The 21,230-nt window shown below is 47.8% G+C and overlaps 1 protein-coding gene across 14 annotated transcripts; it reads left to right on the top strand.

The window, feature by feature from the left end:
• Positions 1 to 3,954: 3,954 nt before the first annotated feature.
• Positions 3,955 to 11,619, top strand: AP5S1 (adaptor related protein complex 5 subunit sigma 1). Of its 14 annotated transcripts, none has more exons than XR_014832098.1 (5): positions 3,955 to 4,010; positions 5,184 to 5,286; positions 5,521 to 5,709; positions 8,468 to 9,430; positions 10,910 to 11,619. XR_014832098.1 is itself a non-coding variant. In XM_021077709.2 (4 exons), exons 2-4 carry the CDS (start codon positions 5,261 to 5,263, stop codon positions 8,892 to 8,894), a joined length of 642 nt encoding a protein of 213 aa, XP_020933368.1. In that variant the 5' UTR covers positions 3,955 to 4,010; positions 5,184 to 5,260; the 3' UTR covers positions 8,895 to 11,619. The 14 variants fall into 14 exon arrangements, 7 of the variants coding, with proteins under 7 accessions (XP_020933368.1, XP_020933367.1, XP_084859586.1 ...); XR_014832096.1 differs by having other exon boundaries at positions 10,066 to 11,619; XR_014832097.1 differs by having other exon boundaries at positions 4,746 to 5,286.
• The last annotated feature ends 9,611 nt before the right edge of the window (positions 11,620 to 21,230 follow it).

Raw genomic sequence — 21,230 nt, 5'->3', positions numbered from 1 at the left:
TTACTTGATCTCAGTGCCTCAACTTCCTCATCTGAAAAATGGGGATAGTGAAGCCACTCCTTCAAAGGCTATTGATTGGAGCAAATGAATTGGTGTATATAAATCACAAAGAACAGGGCCTGCTTCACATCAAGGGTTATCCAAGTCTGCTGTGGCTGTTATTACTTAGAACCAATGAGGGGATTACAAGACCACACAGGTGAAAAGGATAAACCTGAAAACATTAAAAGAAAGGAGCCAACCTGAGGGTTTGGGCCCTTTCTGCACATGGACATGCCCTTGGGTGACAGGTTACAAGGAAAAAGCCCAGTTGCTGTGTGTAGGAGACAGGAGGCCTACTGCACCAGAGTTAGCAGTTTGGAGGCTGTGGATGGGGGTTGGTGGAGACAGAGGAGGAAGCTGATTGGTGGTCCACATAGGGCAAGCCTGAGGGTGCCCCAGGGAGGTGGAGAGGTCAAGGCTTGCCCTACGTCTGTCTCTTTTATTCTAGGGCAACCATACTACTCAACCTCGGCCCATCTGGACTCTCAGTAAAGCAGATCCTTTCTTAGTTTCCTCCTCTACAGTTTGAGAAATGGCTAGATGTTCTTTTCTGGCTTTCTTTCTTTGGGCCACAGCATGCAGAAGTTCCCAGCCCAGGGATTGAACCCATACCACAGCAGCGACCTGAGCCGCTGCAGTAACAATACCAGATCCTTAATCCAATGTGCCACAAGAGAACTCCTGGTTAGATATGGAAGTTTCCAGGCCAGGGATTGAATCAGAGATACAGGCTGCAACCTATGCCGCAGCTGCAGCGACACCAGGTTCTCAACCCACTGTGCCACAGTGGGAACTCCATTCTTATCAGTCTTATCAGACATTCAAAATATCCACTGCCTGGGGCTGGCAGATTCCATCTAATTTCCCTCCCTCATCCAGAAGTAAGGGGTGGCTTAACCCATCTGCCTGAGGTCTCCAAGGTTTGTGAAGAGCATCAAGAAGGGTTTCCAGCTGTAAAAAACCATCGGGGCTATCTTGAGCAAGTGAGCTCCCTGACCCTGGAGGTGTGTAAGTGGCACCTGAGGGTTGGTCCTGATGTCTGGGAGAAGTAGTGGAGCTTCCCATCATGGGGGCCAGGCTGCCCATCAGTGACTCGGGCCCATGCAGTGGCTTGGGTGGATGGGGGGAAGGAGCCTACTGTCTAAATTGAGTCAGTATCAGTCACCATGTGCATTCGGGTTGTGGGCATCAAGGGGGAGTGGAAGAGGCCAACACTGTGGGGCAGGTCTCACCCTGACATGGGGTAGAGAACAATGGAGGCTGGGAGTGTGCAGAAGGGGCCAATATGAGGGGCTTCAGGCAGAACCCCCAACTCAGAGGACCACTGAGAAGAGCAGAGCTGGGGAGTGGGGCAATGGGCACCTCTGCCCACAGCCAGAGGAGGGGGAGGGGACACAACAGAAAGGTGTGGCCCTTGGTCCCATCTAGGCAGGCAGGCCAGGCCTCAAATCCAGCCAGCTGCTTCTTTCAAGCTCCTGTATTTTTTGGTAGCACTTTGTTTAATTTTACTTTTCTCCCTGCTTTGTTTCTCTCTCTCTCTCTCTCTCTCTCTCTCTCACACACACACACACACACACACACACACACACACACTCTGCTCACAGACCCCTCTTCACTTATTGTGTGCCTGGCCCCGCCACAATCTCTAGGGTAACTGCTATAAAAGCCTGGCACACGCGAACATGCACATACCAGGAAGCAGAAGGTCTGCCTGTCCACCCCCGCCTCCTTCTGAGCTGCCATCAGACCAGAAGTCCCCGCCTGCTTTCCAGTGCTGACCCAGGCCTCTCTGACTCCTCCTATCCTGCCTCTGCATTAGTCTTTGTCAACATCGAGTGATTTACGGAATGCTTACTGTGTGTCAGGCTCCACTCTGACCACTTCGCACGCTGCCTCACTTAACTCACTCGAGGTAGGCTGCATGTAGCAGAAACCCCACAGACAGCGGTTTAACAAAATAAACATGTGCTCCTCACTCACCAAGAAGTCCCGGCAGCATCCTGGGGAACCCAGGCTCCTTCCTGCCTCACTGTCCTCAGCACATTGCTTTTGACTTTGGGGGTACAAGTTGGCTGAAGGCTGCCGAAAATTGGGACTGGAACCCATCTGCCCCACTTATTAGGACACCACCTCCATCTGGATCCCCCACTGACCACCAGAGTAGCAGCTCAGGCCAGCTTCTCACTGCTGTCCCCTCCATGTACCTCACATGTAGCATGGGACCTGGAGTGGACTCACTGCCAGAGGAGTGGACAGAGGCCGGAATACTTTGTTCCAGATGCCAGGTGGCCCCCAGCAACCAGTGCCCTCTGCCAGCTCTTTGCTATAATCAGCTGGCAGACACAGATCCTGACTGAGAGTGATAGGGACCAGGGACCAGGAACTGAGCCAGCATCATCGCAGCCTCGTGGCTGAGGCCCCTCCACTTACAAATGTGTTTATTTATTGGTCCTGTGGTCCAAAATGCCCATACGCCCCAGCCAGCTCCCAGGCCACCTCTTCTAGCCTCCCTTCACGGCCCCTATGCCCAGGTCCTACAGCCAAAGGGGCCCAGACTGCATTACAGGGTCCCTGCCTGGGCTCCCCTGCCCTACTCTTCATTTCTTCAGTCACCCAGGAGTGTTAGCACCAGGCCTGCCCTGTGCACGCCCCTCTAGAGTGAAACTGGGCCCCACAGCCAGGGTGTGCCCCATAGGAGACAGCAGCACCATGGGCAGACCCTCACCATGGGCATAAAAAGGGCAGTGGAATCCTAATAGGCAGTCCAGGAAGGAAGGCTTCCCCTCAGTTTGGTCTGAGCACATTGTGAAGGGATAATAAAGGGGAGGAAAGGGCAGGCCACACCTAGGGAACAGCAAGTGTGGGGCTCTGAGGCACAGAACACCTCTGGGGAGGTTGCAGCAGTTCACATGCCAGGAGGTAAAAGGATTATGTGCGGAGAGGTGGGGGGTGGGGGCCAGGCAGGCAATGAGGCCCAGGCAAGTCTGGCAGGGCCCCAAACACCTCCAACCCAAGCCTCCAGTTGGGAAGTGCCTGCAGTGCCCCTTTCAGACTTAAGGTATAAGTCCCTTTGCTGGTGTTTTTATGTTTTTGGCCATGCCTGAGGCATGCATAAGTTCCCAGAGCCAGGGGTGGAACATGGACCACAGCTGTAACCAGAGCCAAAGCAGTGACAATGCCTGATCCTTAACCCACTGAGCCACAAGGGAACTCCCTTTCACTGTACTTTAGATGGCCTCCCTCAAAGAGGGGACAAGGGAAGAGCTTGTTAGAGGTGGGAGTGTAAAAGGAAAAACTAATCAGCCTACTAACCGCTATGGGGCTTCACTGGGGCTCGAAAAAGTGACTGACCTGCCAAGGATACATAGCTTGTGACAGCATTGGGATCAGAGTTTTAATTGTCCCACTTCATACGGAGCCCTAGTCTTAACCCACCGCAGGAACCTAGAACCCAGAAGGCCCCTCCAACCCAATTTCCTAATATGCATATTTCCTCCCAAGTCTTCATTCCCGGGGGTAAAGCCCAGCAACGTGAATTTTAACGGGCGGCCCGCCTGTGATTTCCAGGGACACTGGCCAATTTGAGAACCCGTCCCCGCACCTTCACATCCACCCCTCTTCCGGAGGATCCACGCGTCGGGTCGCAGCGCCCCCTTGAGGCCGCCTTGGGAAATGGCCTGGGACTCGGCTGGTCCGGGCTTGGAGGGGGAACACTGCGTACCCAGTCAGCTAGTGACCAGCCTGGGCCGCACCGTGAACTCTGAGCGAGGGGCTTCTGGCCAGACTGTGAAAGCCGCCCACGCCCGAGATCCAAGCGCCAGACGGCGGCCTACGCCTTTGGCCCGGAGCTCAGCTTGGGACCTAAGGTCCCGCCCACCCTAAGAGCGTCACGCTCGGGCGCGCGCCCGCTACAGGCGAGCGCTGGCGCCCAGGGGCCACGTAGCCGCCATTGCTCCCCCGTAGCTGAGGTAAGTGTCCTGTTGGTGGGAGTTCGCGGGCACGGAAGTAAAGGTGAGCACCACGCCTCGAGGACAGCCGCCCGGGGTTGCAAAGCACACTCAGTCCGGAGCGCTCCCCTTAGGCATGGCTAACTGGGGAAAGCAACTACAACCCCCCAAATGCACTGCGCCTCAGGATTGCGCGAGGCACTGACGTAAAGGACCTTGGCCTTTATCATTTCTCTTTGGTGAGCGGCGGGGGGCGGGAGGGGGTGTCGGTGAATGCGGTGGCGAAGGCTGATGACGTATTCTTGCGGATAGAGGGTCAGCCGAGGTCAGCGCCAGGTCTGCGGGACCCAGTTTTACCAATTTAAACTGACGATCTGTTTATCTTTAGCTACAGATGTCTGCTTACTGTCTACCACCGCTTTTCAATCCTGGGCTGGTCACTGAGTTACTATTATTATTACTATTTTATTATTTCGTGATCTTTAATTTTTTATGATCACACTTCCGGTGTATGAAAACTCCCTGGCTAGGGATGAATCTGAGCCGCAGCTGCAACTTATACCGCTGTAGCGGTAGCGCAGGGTCCTTTAACCTACTGTGCTGGGCCGAAGATCGGACCTGCTCCTCTGCAGCCACTGGAGCCCTCTGCAGTTGGATGCTTAACCCATGCCACAGTGGAAGCTTCTTGTGATCTTTTGACATGATCTCAAGCTTATAGATAATTTCAATACTTTTTTTCTTTTGGCTGCCCCAAAGCTTTTGGAGTTTCCTGACCGTGATCAGATTGGAGTAGCAGTTTCAACTTACACAGCAGCTGTGGCAGTGCTGGATCCTTAAACCTACTGAGCTGGGGGCTGGGATGCAACCTGTGTCCTAGTGCTGCAGGGATGCTGTGGATCCCATTGTGCCACAGGGGGAACTCCTCAAGACTCTTCTTAAGAAAAGAACTTCCACATATGCTTATTCAGTTAAGTTAGTTGCAGATATGATGCCCCTTTACCTCTGTATTTAGAGGCACTTCACTGTATTTTCTAAAAACAAGGGTGTTCTCTTACATTCAAAATCAGTAACATTGATCAGGACTATTATTGAACCTGTAATCCATTGTTTAATGCCTCCAGTTGTCCTATAATAATGCCCTATATTGAAACTGCTCTGTTTTCCACCTGGGATCCCATCCATCCCAAACTGCAGCCCAGCGTGCAGTTTGACTGTCCTATCTTCTTGGCCTCCTTCGGTCTGGAGCAGCTCCCCAGTGTCCCTTGACTCTGATGACTGACAGTTTTGAAGATTCCTGGTCAGTTGTATGTAAAATTGGGTTTGGGGTTGTCTAAGAGTTCTTTGCAATACCCTGTTGTGGGCAGAGGTGGTGCTTGTTCAGGGGCTGGGCATGTATCTTGGGCGAATATAGAGGAGCAGTGATCAGCCTCCAGACACGTTCCCAGACCTAGCTTAGCCAGACCCTTTCTGTGATTGCTTCCCCTGCTGAGGTTTCATGCTTGTCTCACTGAGGTCTCTGGCTTCCTTGCAGTGTCCCTCCCAGAGCCATGGTCCACGCCTTCCTCATTCACACCTTGCGGGCCCCGAAAGCTGAGGAGGGCCTCTGCCGAGTGCTCTACTCCTGTGTTTTTGGTGCCGAGGAGTCACCTGATGACCTACATCCACACGGTGCTGAGAGGGACAGGCTCCTCCGAAAGGAACAGATTTTGGCTGTGGCCAGGTAACCACACAGTAAGGCCCCACCCCAGGCCTTCGTTGAACACACACCAATCGTGATAGGTTTTCTGGGGGGGAAAAGAAAAACAGGAGGACTAAGAAGCAGAGAGAAAGTTTTAAAGTAGCACTTTCAAAGAGTCATCCATTAAGTTTCGGTCATGGCGCAGCAGAAACAAATCTGTCTAGGAACCATGAGGTTGTGGGTTCGATCCCTGGCCTCACTCGTGGGTTAAGGATCCGGCGTTGCCATGAGCTGTGGTGTAGGTTGCAGAGGTGGCTTGGATCTGGTGTTGCTGTGGCTCTGGTCAGCAGCAACAGCTCTGATTAGACCCCTGGCCTGAGAACCTCCATATGCCATGAGTACGGCCCTAAAAAGACAAAAGACCAAAAAAACCCAAAGTTGAGTCTTCCACAATTGTTCACAAGTATTACATGAAAAAGGGTTAAAGAAATAATAATGCTATTATCATCATAGATAGCATTTATTGAGCCTGTATATGCTATGCATTCATGTTCTCAGCACTTCATGTATATGAACTCAATTTATCTTTGAAACAGTGTTTTGAGAATGGTACATTATCCCCACCTTACAAGGTGTGTGAACTGAACTACAGAGAGTTTAACCTGCCCAAGGTTAATGTAGCTAGAAAATGAAAGAGCTGGGATTCGAGTGTTGGCAGTACAGATTAAATATGCTTTGTAGGGCAGGACTTTTCTGGGCCCTTAGGGTGCCTTTAAGCCTTATGAATCTCTTAAGGAAGAGAGAGAATGTGGTATATGGGAATCTGTGCCAAGAGCCTCCCAAAAGCCTGGGACCCACTGAGCACAGTTGGGAAACATGTTCCAGGTGGCATAGCTGGTGTTAGACCTTCCCATCCCAGACCCAAACCCAAACCGAACCAGCAGATGCCAGAATCTCCTGGCCCTCTCTGTTCTGGGCGGGGGGTTATCACTGCAGGGCAGCCCTACATATGGCCCAAATTGGAAGGTGATTCATGAGAGATCAGAGAGTGATTTCAAAAGCCTGGATGGGGAGTTCCTGTCGTGGCGCAGTGGTTAACGAGTCCGACTAGGAACCATGAGGTTGCGGGTTCGGTCCCTGCCCTTGTTCAGTGGGCTAAGGATCTGGTGTTGCCGTGAGCTGTGGTGTAGGTCGCAGACGCGGCTCGGATCCTGCGTTGCTATGGCTCTGGCATAGGCCAGCGGCTACAGCTCCGATTAGACCCCTAGCCTGGGAACCTCCATATGCCGCAGGAGCGGCGCGGCCCAAGAAATAGCAAAAAGACAAAAAGACAAAAAAAAAAAAAAAAGCCTGAATGGGAGTTCCCATTGTGGCTCAGACGTTAATGAACCCGACTAGTATCCATGAGGACATGGGTCCGATCCTGGCCTCACTCAGTGGGTTAAGGATCCAGGGTTGCTGCGAGCTGTGGTATAGGTTGCACACATGGCTTGGATCCCACCTTGCTATGGCTGTGGTGTAGGCTGGCAGATATAGCTCCAGTTTGACCCCTACCCTGGGAACCTCCGTATGCTGAGGGTTTGGTCCTAAAAAGACAAAAACAAAAACAAACAAACAAAAATCCCCAAAATTGAAAGCCTGGATGTCCAAATGGAAGACTTTTCTTTCTTTTTCTCTCTCTTTCTTTTTACTTTGTAGGGCTGCACCCTCAGCATGTGGAGGTTCCCAGGCTAGGGGTCGAATCAGAGTTACAGCTGCCACCCTATGCCATAGCCATAGCAGTGCAGGATCCAAGCCTCATCTGTAACCTAACACCACAGCTCAGGGCAACATCGGATCCTTAACCTGCTGAGCAAGGCCAGGGATCAGACCCACAACTTCATGGTTACTAGTTGGATTTGTTTCCACTGCACCACAATAGGAACTCTGGTTTTTCTTTTTTATTTACAGAGAGCTGCGAGATGGGATGAGGGTGGAGAGGTTGGATGTGGCTTTTACTCTGCTTCTTATCTCTTACTGAAATATTGAAGAGGCCTCTGTGAAGCAGTATGTAGAAGCAGGATCTTCTTCTGCCAGTGCCCTTTCCCAGCCCAGGGAGCAGTTTTCAAAACTTGCCTTCTCAGGGATCAAACCCCAAACCTCATGGTTCCTAGTTAGATTTGTTTCTGCTGCGCCACGACGGGAACTCCAGGTCATTTAGTTTTTTGGGGCTTAGTTTCTACATCTAGTTATGGGGACAATGGCAGCTCCCAACTCCAGGGGTAATCCTGAGGATGACAGAAATCAGTGACCCACCTATTCTTCTCCGCAGGCAGGTGGAGTCCATGTGCCAGCTGCAAAAATTCAGGGCCTGGAGGCTGGTGCCTGGATTCCCATTGGGCTCTTGTTCCCAGCTCTGTGGCTCTGGGCAGGCCATGTAATTTTTTTTTTTTTTTTTTTGTCTTTTTAGGGCTGCACCTGCGGCATGTGGAGGTTCCCAGGCTAAGGATCTAATTGGAGTTGTAGCTGCTGGCCTACACCACAGCCACAGCCACACCAGGTCTGAGCCACATCTGCAACCTATACCACAGTTCATGGCAACTCCAGATCCGTAACCCACTGAGTGAGGCCAGGGATCAAACCCCAAACCTCATGGTTCCTAGTTAGATTTGTTTCTGCTGCGCCACGACGGGAACTCCAGGTCATTTAGTTTTTTGGGGCTTAGTTTCTACATCTAGTTATGGGGACAATGGCAGCTCCCAACTCCAGGGGTAATCCTGAGGATGACAGAAATCAGTGACCCACCTATTCTTCTCCGCAGGCAGGTGGAGTCCATGTGCCAGCTGCAACAGCAGGCATGTGGCCGGCCCTCTGTGGACCTGCAGCCCCAGTCTTCAGATGAACCGGTGCCCCTACATGAGGCCCCATGTGGAGCCTTCTGCCTGGCGGCAGGGGACCCTTTCCAGGAGCCTCGGACAGTGGTGTGGCTAGGGGTGCTCTCATTAGGCTTTGCCCTGGTGCTAGATGCCCACGAGAACCTGCTGCTGGCAGAGAGCACACTCCGACTGCTGGCACGCCTTCTCTTTGACCACCTCCGGCTGCTGGTCCCTGGTGCCAACCTCCTGCTGCGTGCTGACCGCATCGAGGGCATCCTTGCCCGCTTCCTGCCCCATGGTCAGCTGCTCTTCCTCAATGACCAGTTTGTCCAGGGTCTGGAGAAGGAATTCAGTGCTGCCTGTCCCCGCTGACCCCTTCCTGGGCTGGGACTTCCCACCAGGGCAAGGAGGGAAGACGGGAATGGACGGACACACAACTAGGTAGAGGTTGGCACCCACCTCCTTCCCAGCCTGTGCCCAGCTTTGGAGTGCTGCTGCATGTAGGACAAATGGATGGGACAAGCTGGCAGAAAAGGGGGCCGGGGAGAGGCTGGAGGGGAGGAGTCACAGAACATCCTGTGCCTAGAGCTGCCTCGCGACTTACTCAGACTGCCGCAGCGGGCCATCCCTGCTCGTCCTTGACCCCACACTCTCCCATCCCTGCCGGCCAACCCCCAGCAATCTGCCAGCCACTAATGCTGGGGCAGTAAGGAGTGGCCACTTGGAACTCAGCCCACTTTCTTCTTCCAACCCGTCGTCATTGTAGCACAAAAGGCATCTCAGATTTCTAGGGTTAGGGAGATGGCCTCTGCCTTTGCACCTACTTAGGCACCATCATTAAAGATTTTTATTTTTTATTTTTATTTTTTGTCTTTAGGGCCACACTCGCAGCATATGGAGGTTCCCAGGCTAGGGGTCAAATTGGAGCAGTAGCTGATGGCCTACACCACAGACACAGCAACTCCAGATCTGCACTATGTCTGTGACCCACACCACAGCTCATGGCAATGCCAGATCCTTAACCCACTGAGTGAGGCCAGGGATTGAACCTGCACCCTCATTGTTGCTAGTCAGATTCGTTTCCGCTGAAGCACGACAGGAACTCCATCATTAAGGATTTTGTTGGTGAAGGTCTGCTTGGTGTCCAGCCCCACCACGGTTCACAAAGATGTTAACGTTCAGCAGAAGGGCTCCATAGCCCCTTTTGGGCCCAGCCCACGCCCACCGGCAGCCTTGAGATAATCATGGGCTTACTTTATCTAGGGGGAGAGAAAGCGGTGTCAGGTGGGTGTAAGAGGTCCAGTGCTGTCATTCTCATTTGGAATTAAAAGCCTCAAGTCTGTGATTTCACCCTCCATTTCTGTCAGTTTGATGAATGCACATGTGCTCATGTGAGAAAGTGCCTCTTTGTATGGCCCTGAGCTGGATGTCAGCCTGGTCAGGTATGACCCCAAGAAGCTGCTGCTTCTTCTTTTTTTTTTTTTTTTTTTTTTGTCTTTTTGCCATTTCTTGGGCCGCTCCCGCAGCATATGGAGGTTCCCAGGCTAGGGGTCAAATTGGAGCTGTAGTGGCCAGCCTATGCCAGAGGCACAGCAGCGCGGGATCCGAGCCACGTCTGCAACCTACACCACAGCTCACAGCAACGCCGGATCCTTGACCCACTGAACAAGGGCAGGGATCGAACCCGCAGCCTCAGGGTTCCTAGTCGGATTCGTTAACCACTGCACCACGATGGGAACTCCTCCACGACAACTTCTTAGGCTTACTTTATACCTTCATTGAGCCTACCTTGGATCTGACACTCTGCTAGGTGCTATACAGGGTACAAGGCGACTTGCTAGGATTTTAATTGGGGTTGCAGTGAATAGATGCAGATGAAGTTGGGAAGAAATGACACCTTGACAGTATTGAGTCTTTTATCCATGAACAGGGAATATTTCGCCACTTACTTAGTTCTTCTTTGATTTCTTTTCTTTTTTCTTTTTTGGGCTATGCCTATGGCATACAGAAGTTCCTGGCCAAGGATTGAACCCGTGCCACATCTGTAACCAGAGCCAGAGCAGTGACAATTGTAGATCCCTAACTCACTGAGCCATGAGGGAACTCCTTTGATTTCTTTCATCAGAGGTTTTTTTTTTTTTTTTTTTTTTTGGCCGTACCCATGGCATATGGAAGTTCCTGGACCAGGGATCAAATCTGATTCGTAGCTGTGACCTATGCCACAGCTGCAGCAATGCTGGATCCTTAACCCACTGTGCTACAGTGGGAAGTCCTATATCTTGTTAGCTTTATACCTAAGTATTTCATTTTGGGGGATGTTAATGTAAATGGTAGTTTTTTTGGGGGGGTCTTTTAGGGCCACACCTGCAGCATATGGAAGTTCCCAGGCTAGGGCTCCAATCAGAGCTTTAGCTGCCAGGCTATGCCACAGCCACAGCAACACCAGGTCCAAGCTGTGTCTTCAACCTACACCACAGCTCACAGCAATGCTGGATCCTTAAGTCACTGAATGAGGCCAGGGATCGAACCTGTGTCCTCATGGATGCTAGTTGGATTTGTTACTGCTGAGCCACAGCAGGACCTCTGGTAATGTATTTTTAAAATTATTATTGAAGTATAGTTGATGTGCAATGGGATAGTTTCTGATTCAGTTGTATGTATATATACATACTCTTTTTCAAATCTTTTCTGTTGTGGTTTATTACAGATATTGAATATAGTTCTCTGTGCTATACAGTAGGATCTTGCTGTTTATCTATTTTATATATAGTAGTTTGTATTTGCTAATCCCAAACTCCTGATTTATCCCTCCCCCACCCCCTTCCCCTTTGGTAACCATAAGTTTGTTCTCTGTGAGTCTGTTTCTGTTTTATAAATAAGTTCATTTGTGTCATACTTTAGATTCCACATGTAAGTGATAACATATGGTATTTGTCTTTCTTTTTCTGGCTACTTCATTTTGTATGATAATCCGTACATGCAATCAACTATAATGGAAAAAATAAAAATCATGAAATTAAAAAAAATAAAAATAAAAGCTATGGAATTCTAAAGGAAAGGCAAATAAAATCTGTAGGTCCTTTTGTGCTGCTGCAAATGGCATTATTTCATTCTTGTTTTATGGCTGAGTAGTATTCCATTGGGTATATATATACTACATCATTTTTATTTTTGGCCATGCCTACAGCATAAGGAATTTCCCGGGCCAGGGATCAAACCCGTGCCACAGCAGTGTCAATGCCAGATCCTTAACGTGCTGTGCCCCAAGGGAATGCCTGTGGTAATGTGTTTTTTAATTCTAAATTCCACTTGGTCATTGTTGGTACAGAGGAAAGTGAATGACTTGAATATTAACCTTATATCCTGTAACCTTGCTCTGATTGTTTGTTAGTTCCAAGAGTTTTTGGTTGATTCTTTCAAATTTTCTATAGACAGTCATGTCATCTACAGAGTTTTATTTCTTCCTTTCCAATTTACTTACCATTGTATTTCTTTTCCTTGTTTTATTGCATTAATTAGGACTTTCAGTACAATGTTGAAAAGGAGTGGTGTGATGAGACATCCTTGCCTTGTTCTTTTTTTTCTTTTGGCTGCACCCATGGCATATGGAAGTTCCCAGGCCAAGGATTGAATATGAACTGGAGCTGTGACATCTGGACATCTGAAGCAATGCTGGATCCTTAACCCGCTGTGCTGGGCGGAACCAGCACCTCCACAGAAACAAGCTGGGTTATTAACCCACTGCACCACAGGGGGAACTCCATCCTTGCCTTGCTCTTGATCTTAGTGAGAAAGTTTCAAGTTTCTCCCCATTAAGTATGATGTTGTTTACAGGTTTTTGTAGATGTTCTTTATCAGGTTGAGGAAGTTCCTTTTTTTTTTTTAATCTTTTTTTTTTTTTTTTTTGTCTTTTTAGGGCTGCACCCACAGCATATGGAGCTTCCCAGGCTAGGGGTCTAATCAGAGCTGTAGCTGCTGGCCTATGCCAGAGCCACAGCAACTCAGGATCTGAGCCGCGTCTTCGACCTACACCACAGCTCACAGCAACACCAGATCCTTAACCCACTGAGCAAGGCCAGGGATCGAACCCGCAACCTCATGGTTCCTAGCCGGATTCACTAACCACTGAGCCATGACAGGAACTTTCAGGAAGTTCCTTTCTATTTCTAGTTTGCTGAGAGTTTTTATCATGAATGGGTGTTGGATTTTGTCAATTACTTTTCCTGTATCTATTGATATGATCATGTGATTTTTCTTCTTCAGTCTGTTGATGTGATGTAGTAAGTAATTTTCAAATGTTGAACCAGCTCTGCATACCTGGGATAAATCTCACTTGGTGATGCTATATGATTCTTTATGCACTGTTGGATTCTATTTGCTAATATTTTGTTGAGGATTTTTCCATCTATGTTTGTGAGTGATACTGATCTGCAGTTTTCTTATATGCCTTTGATTTTGGTAAATGGGAATGCTGGCCTCTTGGATCGAGTTGGGACATGTTTCCTTTGCTTCTTTATCTTCAGGAAAAGATTTTAGCAAATTGGTATATTTTCTTCCCTAAATGTTTGGTCAACTACCAGCGAACCCATTTAGGCCAGGCTTGAATTTTTTAAATGTTTATTTTTTTAAATTAAATTTTATTTTCGAAGTAGCTGACATAGTTTAGAAATTAAAATGATAAAAAACATTTTTACTGAAAAGCTTGGTCTTGCCTCTGTCCTCATCCACCCTGTTCCCCCCTCCCCATGCCCTGATGGATAATAGCTTTCTGGTTTCCTACATCTTTCTATCTTTATACAAATACAAGCAAGTATGAACATGTATTTTTATTTTACCTTCTGCTCACATTGTTTTCTTACATAATAGGCTGCCTACTATATATAGAGTTCTGGACTTGTTTGTTTTACTTAGCAGTGTATCCTGGAGATCTTTTTATAGCAGTACATAGCATTCCATTTTTTTTTTATTCTTATCCATTGCATAGCTATATTATAGTTCATTTAGCAAACCAAAAAGCTACTGTGAAATAGCTCACATTTACAAAAAGGTGCTTAGAACTATATAATGAGTATTTAAGAACCAGCATCTAAGAAAAAAACAAACAAACCAGCATTAACTCATTAATTTCTGCTTTTATTTTCATTAAGTCATTCCTTCTGTTTTTATTTGGTTTATCTATATAACTCTTCAAGGGTGCTTATTCTTCTGTTTTTAATCTTTTTAAAAAAATTGGCATTAGTGTTTAAATGATGAATTTTCCTCTGACTATTGCTTTGGCTATATCCTATAGGTTCTGATATGTAGTGTTTTCACTATTGATATTTTCTAGAAAATATGCAGTTTCTTTTTTTTTTTTCTTTTTGATTTCCTATTTCTGTAAAACTTCCTTTTCTTTTTTTTTGGCCATTCCCAAGGCATGCAGAAATTCCTGGGCTCGAACCCATGCCACAGCAGTGACAATGCTGGATCCTTAACCACTGGGCCACCAGGGAACTCTGTAAAACTTTTTAAGAACAATGTCCCTGAGTTCTTGTATGTTCAGAAACATTTTCTGGAGCTGTATACTTGCTCTTTTTTGCCTGGGTGCCCCGAAGATTCTTTATTTTCTAATAATATTACTAGAATATATCTTTTAGTATAAACATGGTATTTTTTTTCCAAACATAGATTGAAATCCTTTTTGTATTTCAGAAACATTTTCCTGAATCATATATATATATATATATATATATATATATATATATATATATTTTTTTTTGCTTTTCAGGGCTGCACCTTCTGCATATGGAGTTTCCCAGGGTAGGGGTTGAATTAGAGCTACAGCTGCCGGCCTACACCACAGCCACAGCCACAGCAACACCAGATCCAACCTACACCACAGCTCTCTGCATCGCCAGATCCTTTTTTTTTTTTTTTTGTCTTTTGTTGTTGTTGTTGTTATTGTTGCTATCTCTTGGTTCTTGGGCCGCTCCCGCGGCATATGGAGGTTCCCAGGCTAGGGGTTGAATCGGAGCTGTAGCCACCAGCTTACGCCAGAGCCACAGCAACGTGGGATCCGAGCCGCGTCTGCAACCTACGCCACAGCTCACGGCAACGCCGGATCGTTAACCCACTGAGCAAGGGCAGGGACCGAAACCGCGACCTCATGGTTCCTAGTCGGATTCGTTAACCACTGCGCCACGACGGGAACTCCTGCATCGCCAGATCCTTAATCCACTGAGCAAGGCCAGGGAACGAACCTGCAACCTCATAGTTCCTAGTCGGATTCGTTTCCGTTGCATCACGACAAGAACTCCTGAATCATATTTTTAAACAGCCAATGTAGTTCATTGTTTTTGTTCCCATCAGGGATTCCAATTATGCACTACTTGGTCCTCCTTTGCCTGTCATCCATAGCTCTCTCCCCCCATAACCCAATCCTTTTAATTTGGCAGACCCCAGAAAGCACAGAAAAGGAAAAATCACTTCCTGAAGATGAATCTCTTATTTCAACAAGGCAGGAACTGCATCGCAATGGACCCACTGGAGTCAGTTTAGCTTAACCTAGGAGATAGCCTGCAGGCTACAGAGTTCATGAGGCTTACCTATATGACCCAGATCTCTGCTTTCTGGGTAGTTCTAAGTCTTCCATCCCTGTGGAGCTGGCCCATCCTTTAGTGTTCCAATCCCAGTTGCTTGAGCCCTCATCCTTCCTGAAGTGAGCCACTTGGTACTGCCCCAGCACATCACATGTGTCTCCTTGGCATCACTTGTTTTCTTTTCTTTTTCTTTTTTTTGGCTGCCCTCTGCATGTGGAGTTCCTGGGCCAGTTTGCTTAACCCACTGAGTGAGGCCAGGGATCTAACTAACCTGTGTCCCCACACTGGTTGAATTCTAGTTGGGTTATTAACCTGCTGATCCACAACAGGAACTCCTTCGCCACAGTTAAGGGTTTTTTATTTATTTATTTATTTATTTATTTAATTTTTATTTTTATGGCCGCACCTGTGGCATTCCCAGGCCAGGGGACAAATCAGAGCTGCAGCTGCAGCTTATACCAGGAGCCACAGCAACAGTGGATCCACGCTGCACCTGTGACCCATGCAGATCCTTAACCCACTGAGCGAGGCTAGGGATCTAAGCCATATCCACACAGAGACAATGTCTGGTCCTTAACCCACTGAGCCACAAGGGGAACTCCTTACCTTTTTTCCTCTTTCTTGGCCACCCAAGGAATATGGAGTTCCCAGGCCAGGGATCAGATCCGACCTGCTGTTGCAATATGTGCTGAAGCCGTGGGATCCTTTAACTTACCGCCCTGGGCAGGGAATTGAACCTGTGTCCTGGTACTGCAGAGGCACTGACTCCCATTTTGCCACAGTGGGAACTCCCTTAACCATTAAAAACATTTCTTTTTTTCTTTCTACAGCAGCCATTTTTTAAAGTGCACTTTAGTGGCATTAAGTATACTCACAAAATTGTATCTATTTTCAGAAGGTTTTCATCACTGGAAACGTACTCTGTACCCATTGAGCATTCCCTGTGCTCTGTGCTCTCTGGTCTTCAGCACCCTCATTTCTTTCCTGTTGATACTGAATGGTTTAGGGCTCTGCCCACCACGAACTTGGTTCTATGCCTACCTCTTGATGGCATAGCTGTGCCCAATTAAAAAAGAGAAAGAAAAAGACTATTCCAGGGCTCCATCTTGAGCAGCTCAAAGCACATATTCAATTCTGCTTTGAAATCACAAACTCTTATGGGACATGATTAAATTCTCAGGCAAGACTTCTTTCCCCACTAATATATATGGTAAGTTAAAGAGGACTACAAAGGAGTTCCCGTCGTAGTGCAGCAGAAACAAACCTGACTAGGAACCATGAAGTTGTGGTTCAATCCCTGGCTTCGCTCCATGGGTTAAGGATCCAGCGTTGCAGTGAGCTGTGGTATAGGTCCGATTCGACCCCTAGACTGGGAACCTCCATATGCCACAGGTGCACCTCTAAAAAGGAAAAAAAAAAAAAAAAAGACCACAGAAAAATATGTCCTTCCAGAGATGAATCATATATTTCCCTTAAGAGGCAGGTATTACTTTTTAACACCTTTCTTCACCCCACTCCCATTACATGTGTTTATTTATATGCTGCATAGTTTAATGTTTCTTTTTTCTTTTTCTTTTTTTTTTTTTTTTTTTTTTTTTTGTCTCTTTCTAAGACTGCACCTGCAACACATGGAGGTTCCCAAGCTAGGGGTCTAATCAGAGCTGTAGCCACCGGCCTATGCCAGAGCCACAGCAACACCAGATCCGAGCTGCCTTTGCAACCTATACCACAGCTCACGGCAACGCCAGATCCTTAACCCACTGAGCGAGGCCAGGGATCGAACCTGCAACCTCGTGGTTCCTAGTCGGATTCGTTAACCACTGAGGCACGATAGGAACTCCTAGTTTAATGTTTCTTTTGCCCATCAGATTATAACCTGCAGGGGGATTTATATTGTGGCTCTTATTTTCTACATTATACTTAACACCTGGCGCACATCTGGCATGTAGCAGCCACCTCATGTGTATTGGATGAATGAATACATGAATGAATAGGTGGTTTGTAGGAGACCCCTTGGGGACGGAGATTCTGCAGCATCACCGTGTAACAACTTTTTCTTTCTCCTGTGAAGCAGTGAGAAACAGTAGACTGTCTGTTGTCTCTCAAGGTTGGTACTGCCCAGGATCACAAGTCTTTCCCAGATGATAAGCTGCTTGTTACAGCAAAGGAAACATCATGTAGCATCTGCAAGTTTCTTGCTGCAAAGCCCCTGTATTCTGAAGTTAAACGGCCTTGCTTTCTACATTTCTATTCATGAGAAGGAGTGATCTTTCCCCTCAGTGTTCTGAAAGAGGTTAAAGTTATGATTGGCTGTTAGCACAGGCCTGTGATTTCTGCCCCTGGGAAAGGCGAGTAAAAAAGTGGTTGAGGAGTTCCCCCTGTGGCACAGTGGGTGGAGAATCCGACTGCAGTGTCTCAGGTTGCTGTGGAGGTGCAGGTTTGATCTCCTGCTCGACACAGTGTGTTGAGGGATCTGGTGATGCCACAGCCTTGGTGTGGGTTGAAGTTGTGGCTGGGGTTTATTCCTTGGCTCAGGAACTTCCATGTGCCATGGATGTGGCCATAAGAAAAAAAAAGAGAGAGGGAGTTCTGTTGTGGTGCAGCGGAAATGAATCCAACTAGTATCCTTGAGGATGTGGGTTCAATCCCCGGCCTCGCTTATTGGGTCAGGGATCCGGCATTGCCACGAGCTGTGTAGGTAACAGACTTGGCTCAGATCCTGCATTGCTATGGCTGTCGTGTAGGCTGGCAGCTACAGCTCTGATTGGACCCCTAGCCTGGGAACCTCCATATGCTTCTGGTCTGGCCCTAAAAAGGCGGGGCGGGGGGGGGGGAATGGGGAAAATAGTAAATCTATGGTGGAGAAACTGGTTGTTCACTTTGACTACTGGTGAATCCCTTTATCAAGTAGTCAAAGTGAACATCCCCAGTAATAAGCCCATCCTAGGCTGTCAGTTCCCAACAGAATTGGCAACTGACTGCAAAGTCAACTGAGCCCAGCTAAGATGAGAACTATCTAGCTAAGCCTGGCCCCAAATCATCAACCCACAAAATTGTGAGCGAAATAAAAAATTGCTGCTATTTTACTCTGTTACTTTTGTGGGAAGCTTTTTTACTCAGCAAAAGCCAGCTGGTACATCTGGCTCCCTCTACCTCCTTATAGACTGCTCTCATATATTGGGCAGAGGCTGGAAAGTAAAAAAAAAAACTACATTTCCCAGAATCCTTTGCATGTAGAGTTATGTCTATTAAGGTCTGACAACTAGATGCCCCACCAGAGATTGGGGGAGGGGGCAGAGGCCATCTTCCTGCTGTCACTTCTCCTGACATTTAGGACACAAAGATGTGAGGGTCTAGAGCCAGTGTCAGCATATTCTTCCATCAGCCAGATGTTGAAACAGCCATGTGGCGCTGGGGGTGGCAGCAGTGCAGTGGCCTCACTTCTGACCATGGTTATGGTGATGTGCTCTTGAACTCGGTTACTCCAGTGGCAGCTTTCTGACAACTCCTCTAGACTTTCTCACCATTTTGCAACCAACTAATTCCTTGCATGAAATTCCTTCCTTTGAAAAAAAGTGACCATGTCAAGTGTTGGTAAAGAAGAAGACTGGACTGGAGCACCTGGAGCCATCAATATACTGCTGGTAGTAATGTAAAGTGGTGCAACTACTTTGGAGAGTTGTTTGGAAGCTGCTAATAAAGCTAAACATCTCTGTTGTCCAGCAATTTCTATTTATTTATTTATTTATTCATTCATTTAGCTTTTTAAGGCCGCACTCACAGCATATGGAGCTTCCCAGGCCAGGGGTCCAATCAGGGCTACAGCTGCTGGCCTATGCCACAGCTACAGCAACATGGGATCCGAGGTGCGTCTGTGACCTACATCATAGCTCAGGGGAATGCTGGGTCCTTAACCCACTGAGCGAGGCCAGGGATCAAACCTGCAACCTCATGGTTCCTAGTCAGATTCGTTTCTGCTGCGCACGATGGGAACTCCAGCAATTTCTATGTTAAAAAATTTTTTTAAAAATTATTTTTGTCTTCTTAGGGCTGCACCTGCAGCATGTGGAAGTTCCCAGGCTAGGGGTCCAATCAGAGCTGTAGCTGCCAGCCTACACCAAAGTCACAGCAACATAGGATCCGAGCCACATCTGTGACACATACCACCGCTCATGGCTGCCAGATAATTAACTCACTAAGCGAGGCCAGGGATCAAACCTGCAGCCACATGGACCCTAGTTTAATGAACTCCATTAAAATTTTATTTTTTATTTTGGGCCATGCTCATGGCATGTGGAAGTTCCTGGGCCAGGGATTGAACTTCTGTCACAGCAGTGACCTGAGCTGCTGCAGTGACAACACTAAATCCTTAACCTGCTACACCACAAGGGAACTCGGGGTCAGAGCTGCATCTTCAACCTACACTGCAGCTCATGGCAACACCGAATCACTAACTCACTAGGATTACAAACCCAAATCCTCATGGATACTAGTTGGGTTCTTAACCACTGGGCCACAATGGGAACTCATAGCAATTGTTTTTCTTTTTAAGGCTGAATCTGCAGCACATGGAAGTTCCTGGGCTGGGGTTGAATTGGTGCTGCACCTGCCAGCCTAAGCCACAGCTTGTGGCATCACTAGGTCCTTAACCTGCTGAGTGAGGCCAGGAATTGAAGCTGCATGGATACTACATCCTCATGGATACTAGTTGGGTTCGTAACCCATTGAGTTGCAATGAGAACTCCATCCCAGCAAATTTTAAATTAGTTCATAACTCCATAAAAAGATTATATGTGAATGTTCATAGCAGCATTATTCCTAATAGCCTGCATGAATATTCTATTAAAAGTAGAATGAGTAAACAAATTGTGATATATTTGTATAATGGAATCTTGCTCATTCATGAAAAAGAACAAATTCCAGACTCAGAACAACATAGATGAATGTCAAAAATATGTTGCACGGAAGACGCAGACACAAAACAGTATGTATTTATATGATCCCATTTTATTAAATTCAAGAATAGGCGGAGTTCCTGTCGTGGCACAGTGGTTTAATGAATCCGACTAGGAACCACGAGTTTGAGGGTTCGATCCCTGGCCTCACTCAGTGTGTTAAGGATCCGGCATTGCCGTGAGCTGTGGTGTAGGTCATAGACGCGGCTCAGATCCCTAGTTGCCGTGGCTCTGGCGTAGGCCAGTGGCTACAGCTCTGATTCGACCCCTAGCCTGGGAACCTCCACATGCCGTGGGAGCGGCCCTAGAAAAGGCAAAAAGACAAAATAAAAAAGAACCTGCTGTAGTCTCTGTGAGGATGCAAGTTTGATCCCTGGTCTTGCTCAGTGGGTTAAGAAGCTGCAATGGGGAGTTCCCGTCGTGGCGCAGTGGTTAACGAATCCGACTAGGAACCATGAGGTTGCGGGTTCGATCCCTGCCCTTGCTCAGTGGGTTAACAATCCGGCGTTGCCGTGAGCTGTGGTGTAGGTTGCAGACGAGGCTCGGATCCCGCGTTGCTGTGGCTCTGGCGTAGGCTGGTGGCTACAGCTCCAATTCGACCCCTAGCCTGGGAACCTCCATATGCTGCGGGAGTGGCCCAAGAAATATCAACAACAACAACAAAAAAGACAAAAGACAAAAAAAAAAAAGAAGCTGCAGTGGGAGTTCCTGTCGTGGCGCAGTGGTTAACCTATCTGACTAGGAACCATGAGGTTGCAGCTTCGGTCCCTGCCCTTGCTCAGTGGGTTAACGGTCTGGCGTTGCCGTGAGCTGTGGTGTAGGTTGCAGACGCGGCTCAGATCCTGCGTTGCTGTGGCTCTGGCGTAGGCTGGCAGCTACAGCTCCAATTCGACCCCTAGCCTGGGAACCTCCATATGCTGCGGGAGCGGCCCAAGAAATAGCAAAAAGACAAAAAAAAAAAAAGGAGAAGAAGCTGCAATGTAGGTCACAGATGGGGCTCAGATCTGGCCAGCAGCTGCAGCTCCAATTTGACCCTTAGTCCAGGAACTTCCATATACCACAGGTTTGGCCTTGAAAAAAGAAAAAAAGAAAAGAAAAAAAGATAAAGGAGTACAAAGGAACTTTCTGGGGAGATGGAAATATTCTACATCTTGATCTAGGAGCTGGTTACACAG

The sequence above is a fragment of the Sus scrofa genome, chromosome 17, assembly GCF_054392235.1.
Source record: "Sus scrofa isolate SSC_HxYL_T2T_F1_AM1 chromosome 17, Sscrofa_HxYL_maternal_Yorkshire_Landrace_v2.0, whole genome shotgun sequence".
NCBI lineage: Eukaryota > Metazoa > Chordata > Mammalia > Artiodactyla > Suidae > Sus > Sus scrofa.
Note: the sequence above shows the minus strand (reverse complement) of the source record. Positions and strands in the feature narration are given on the sequence as shown.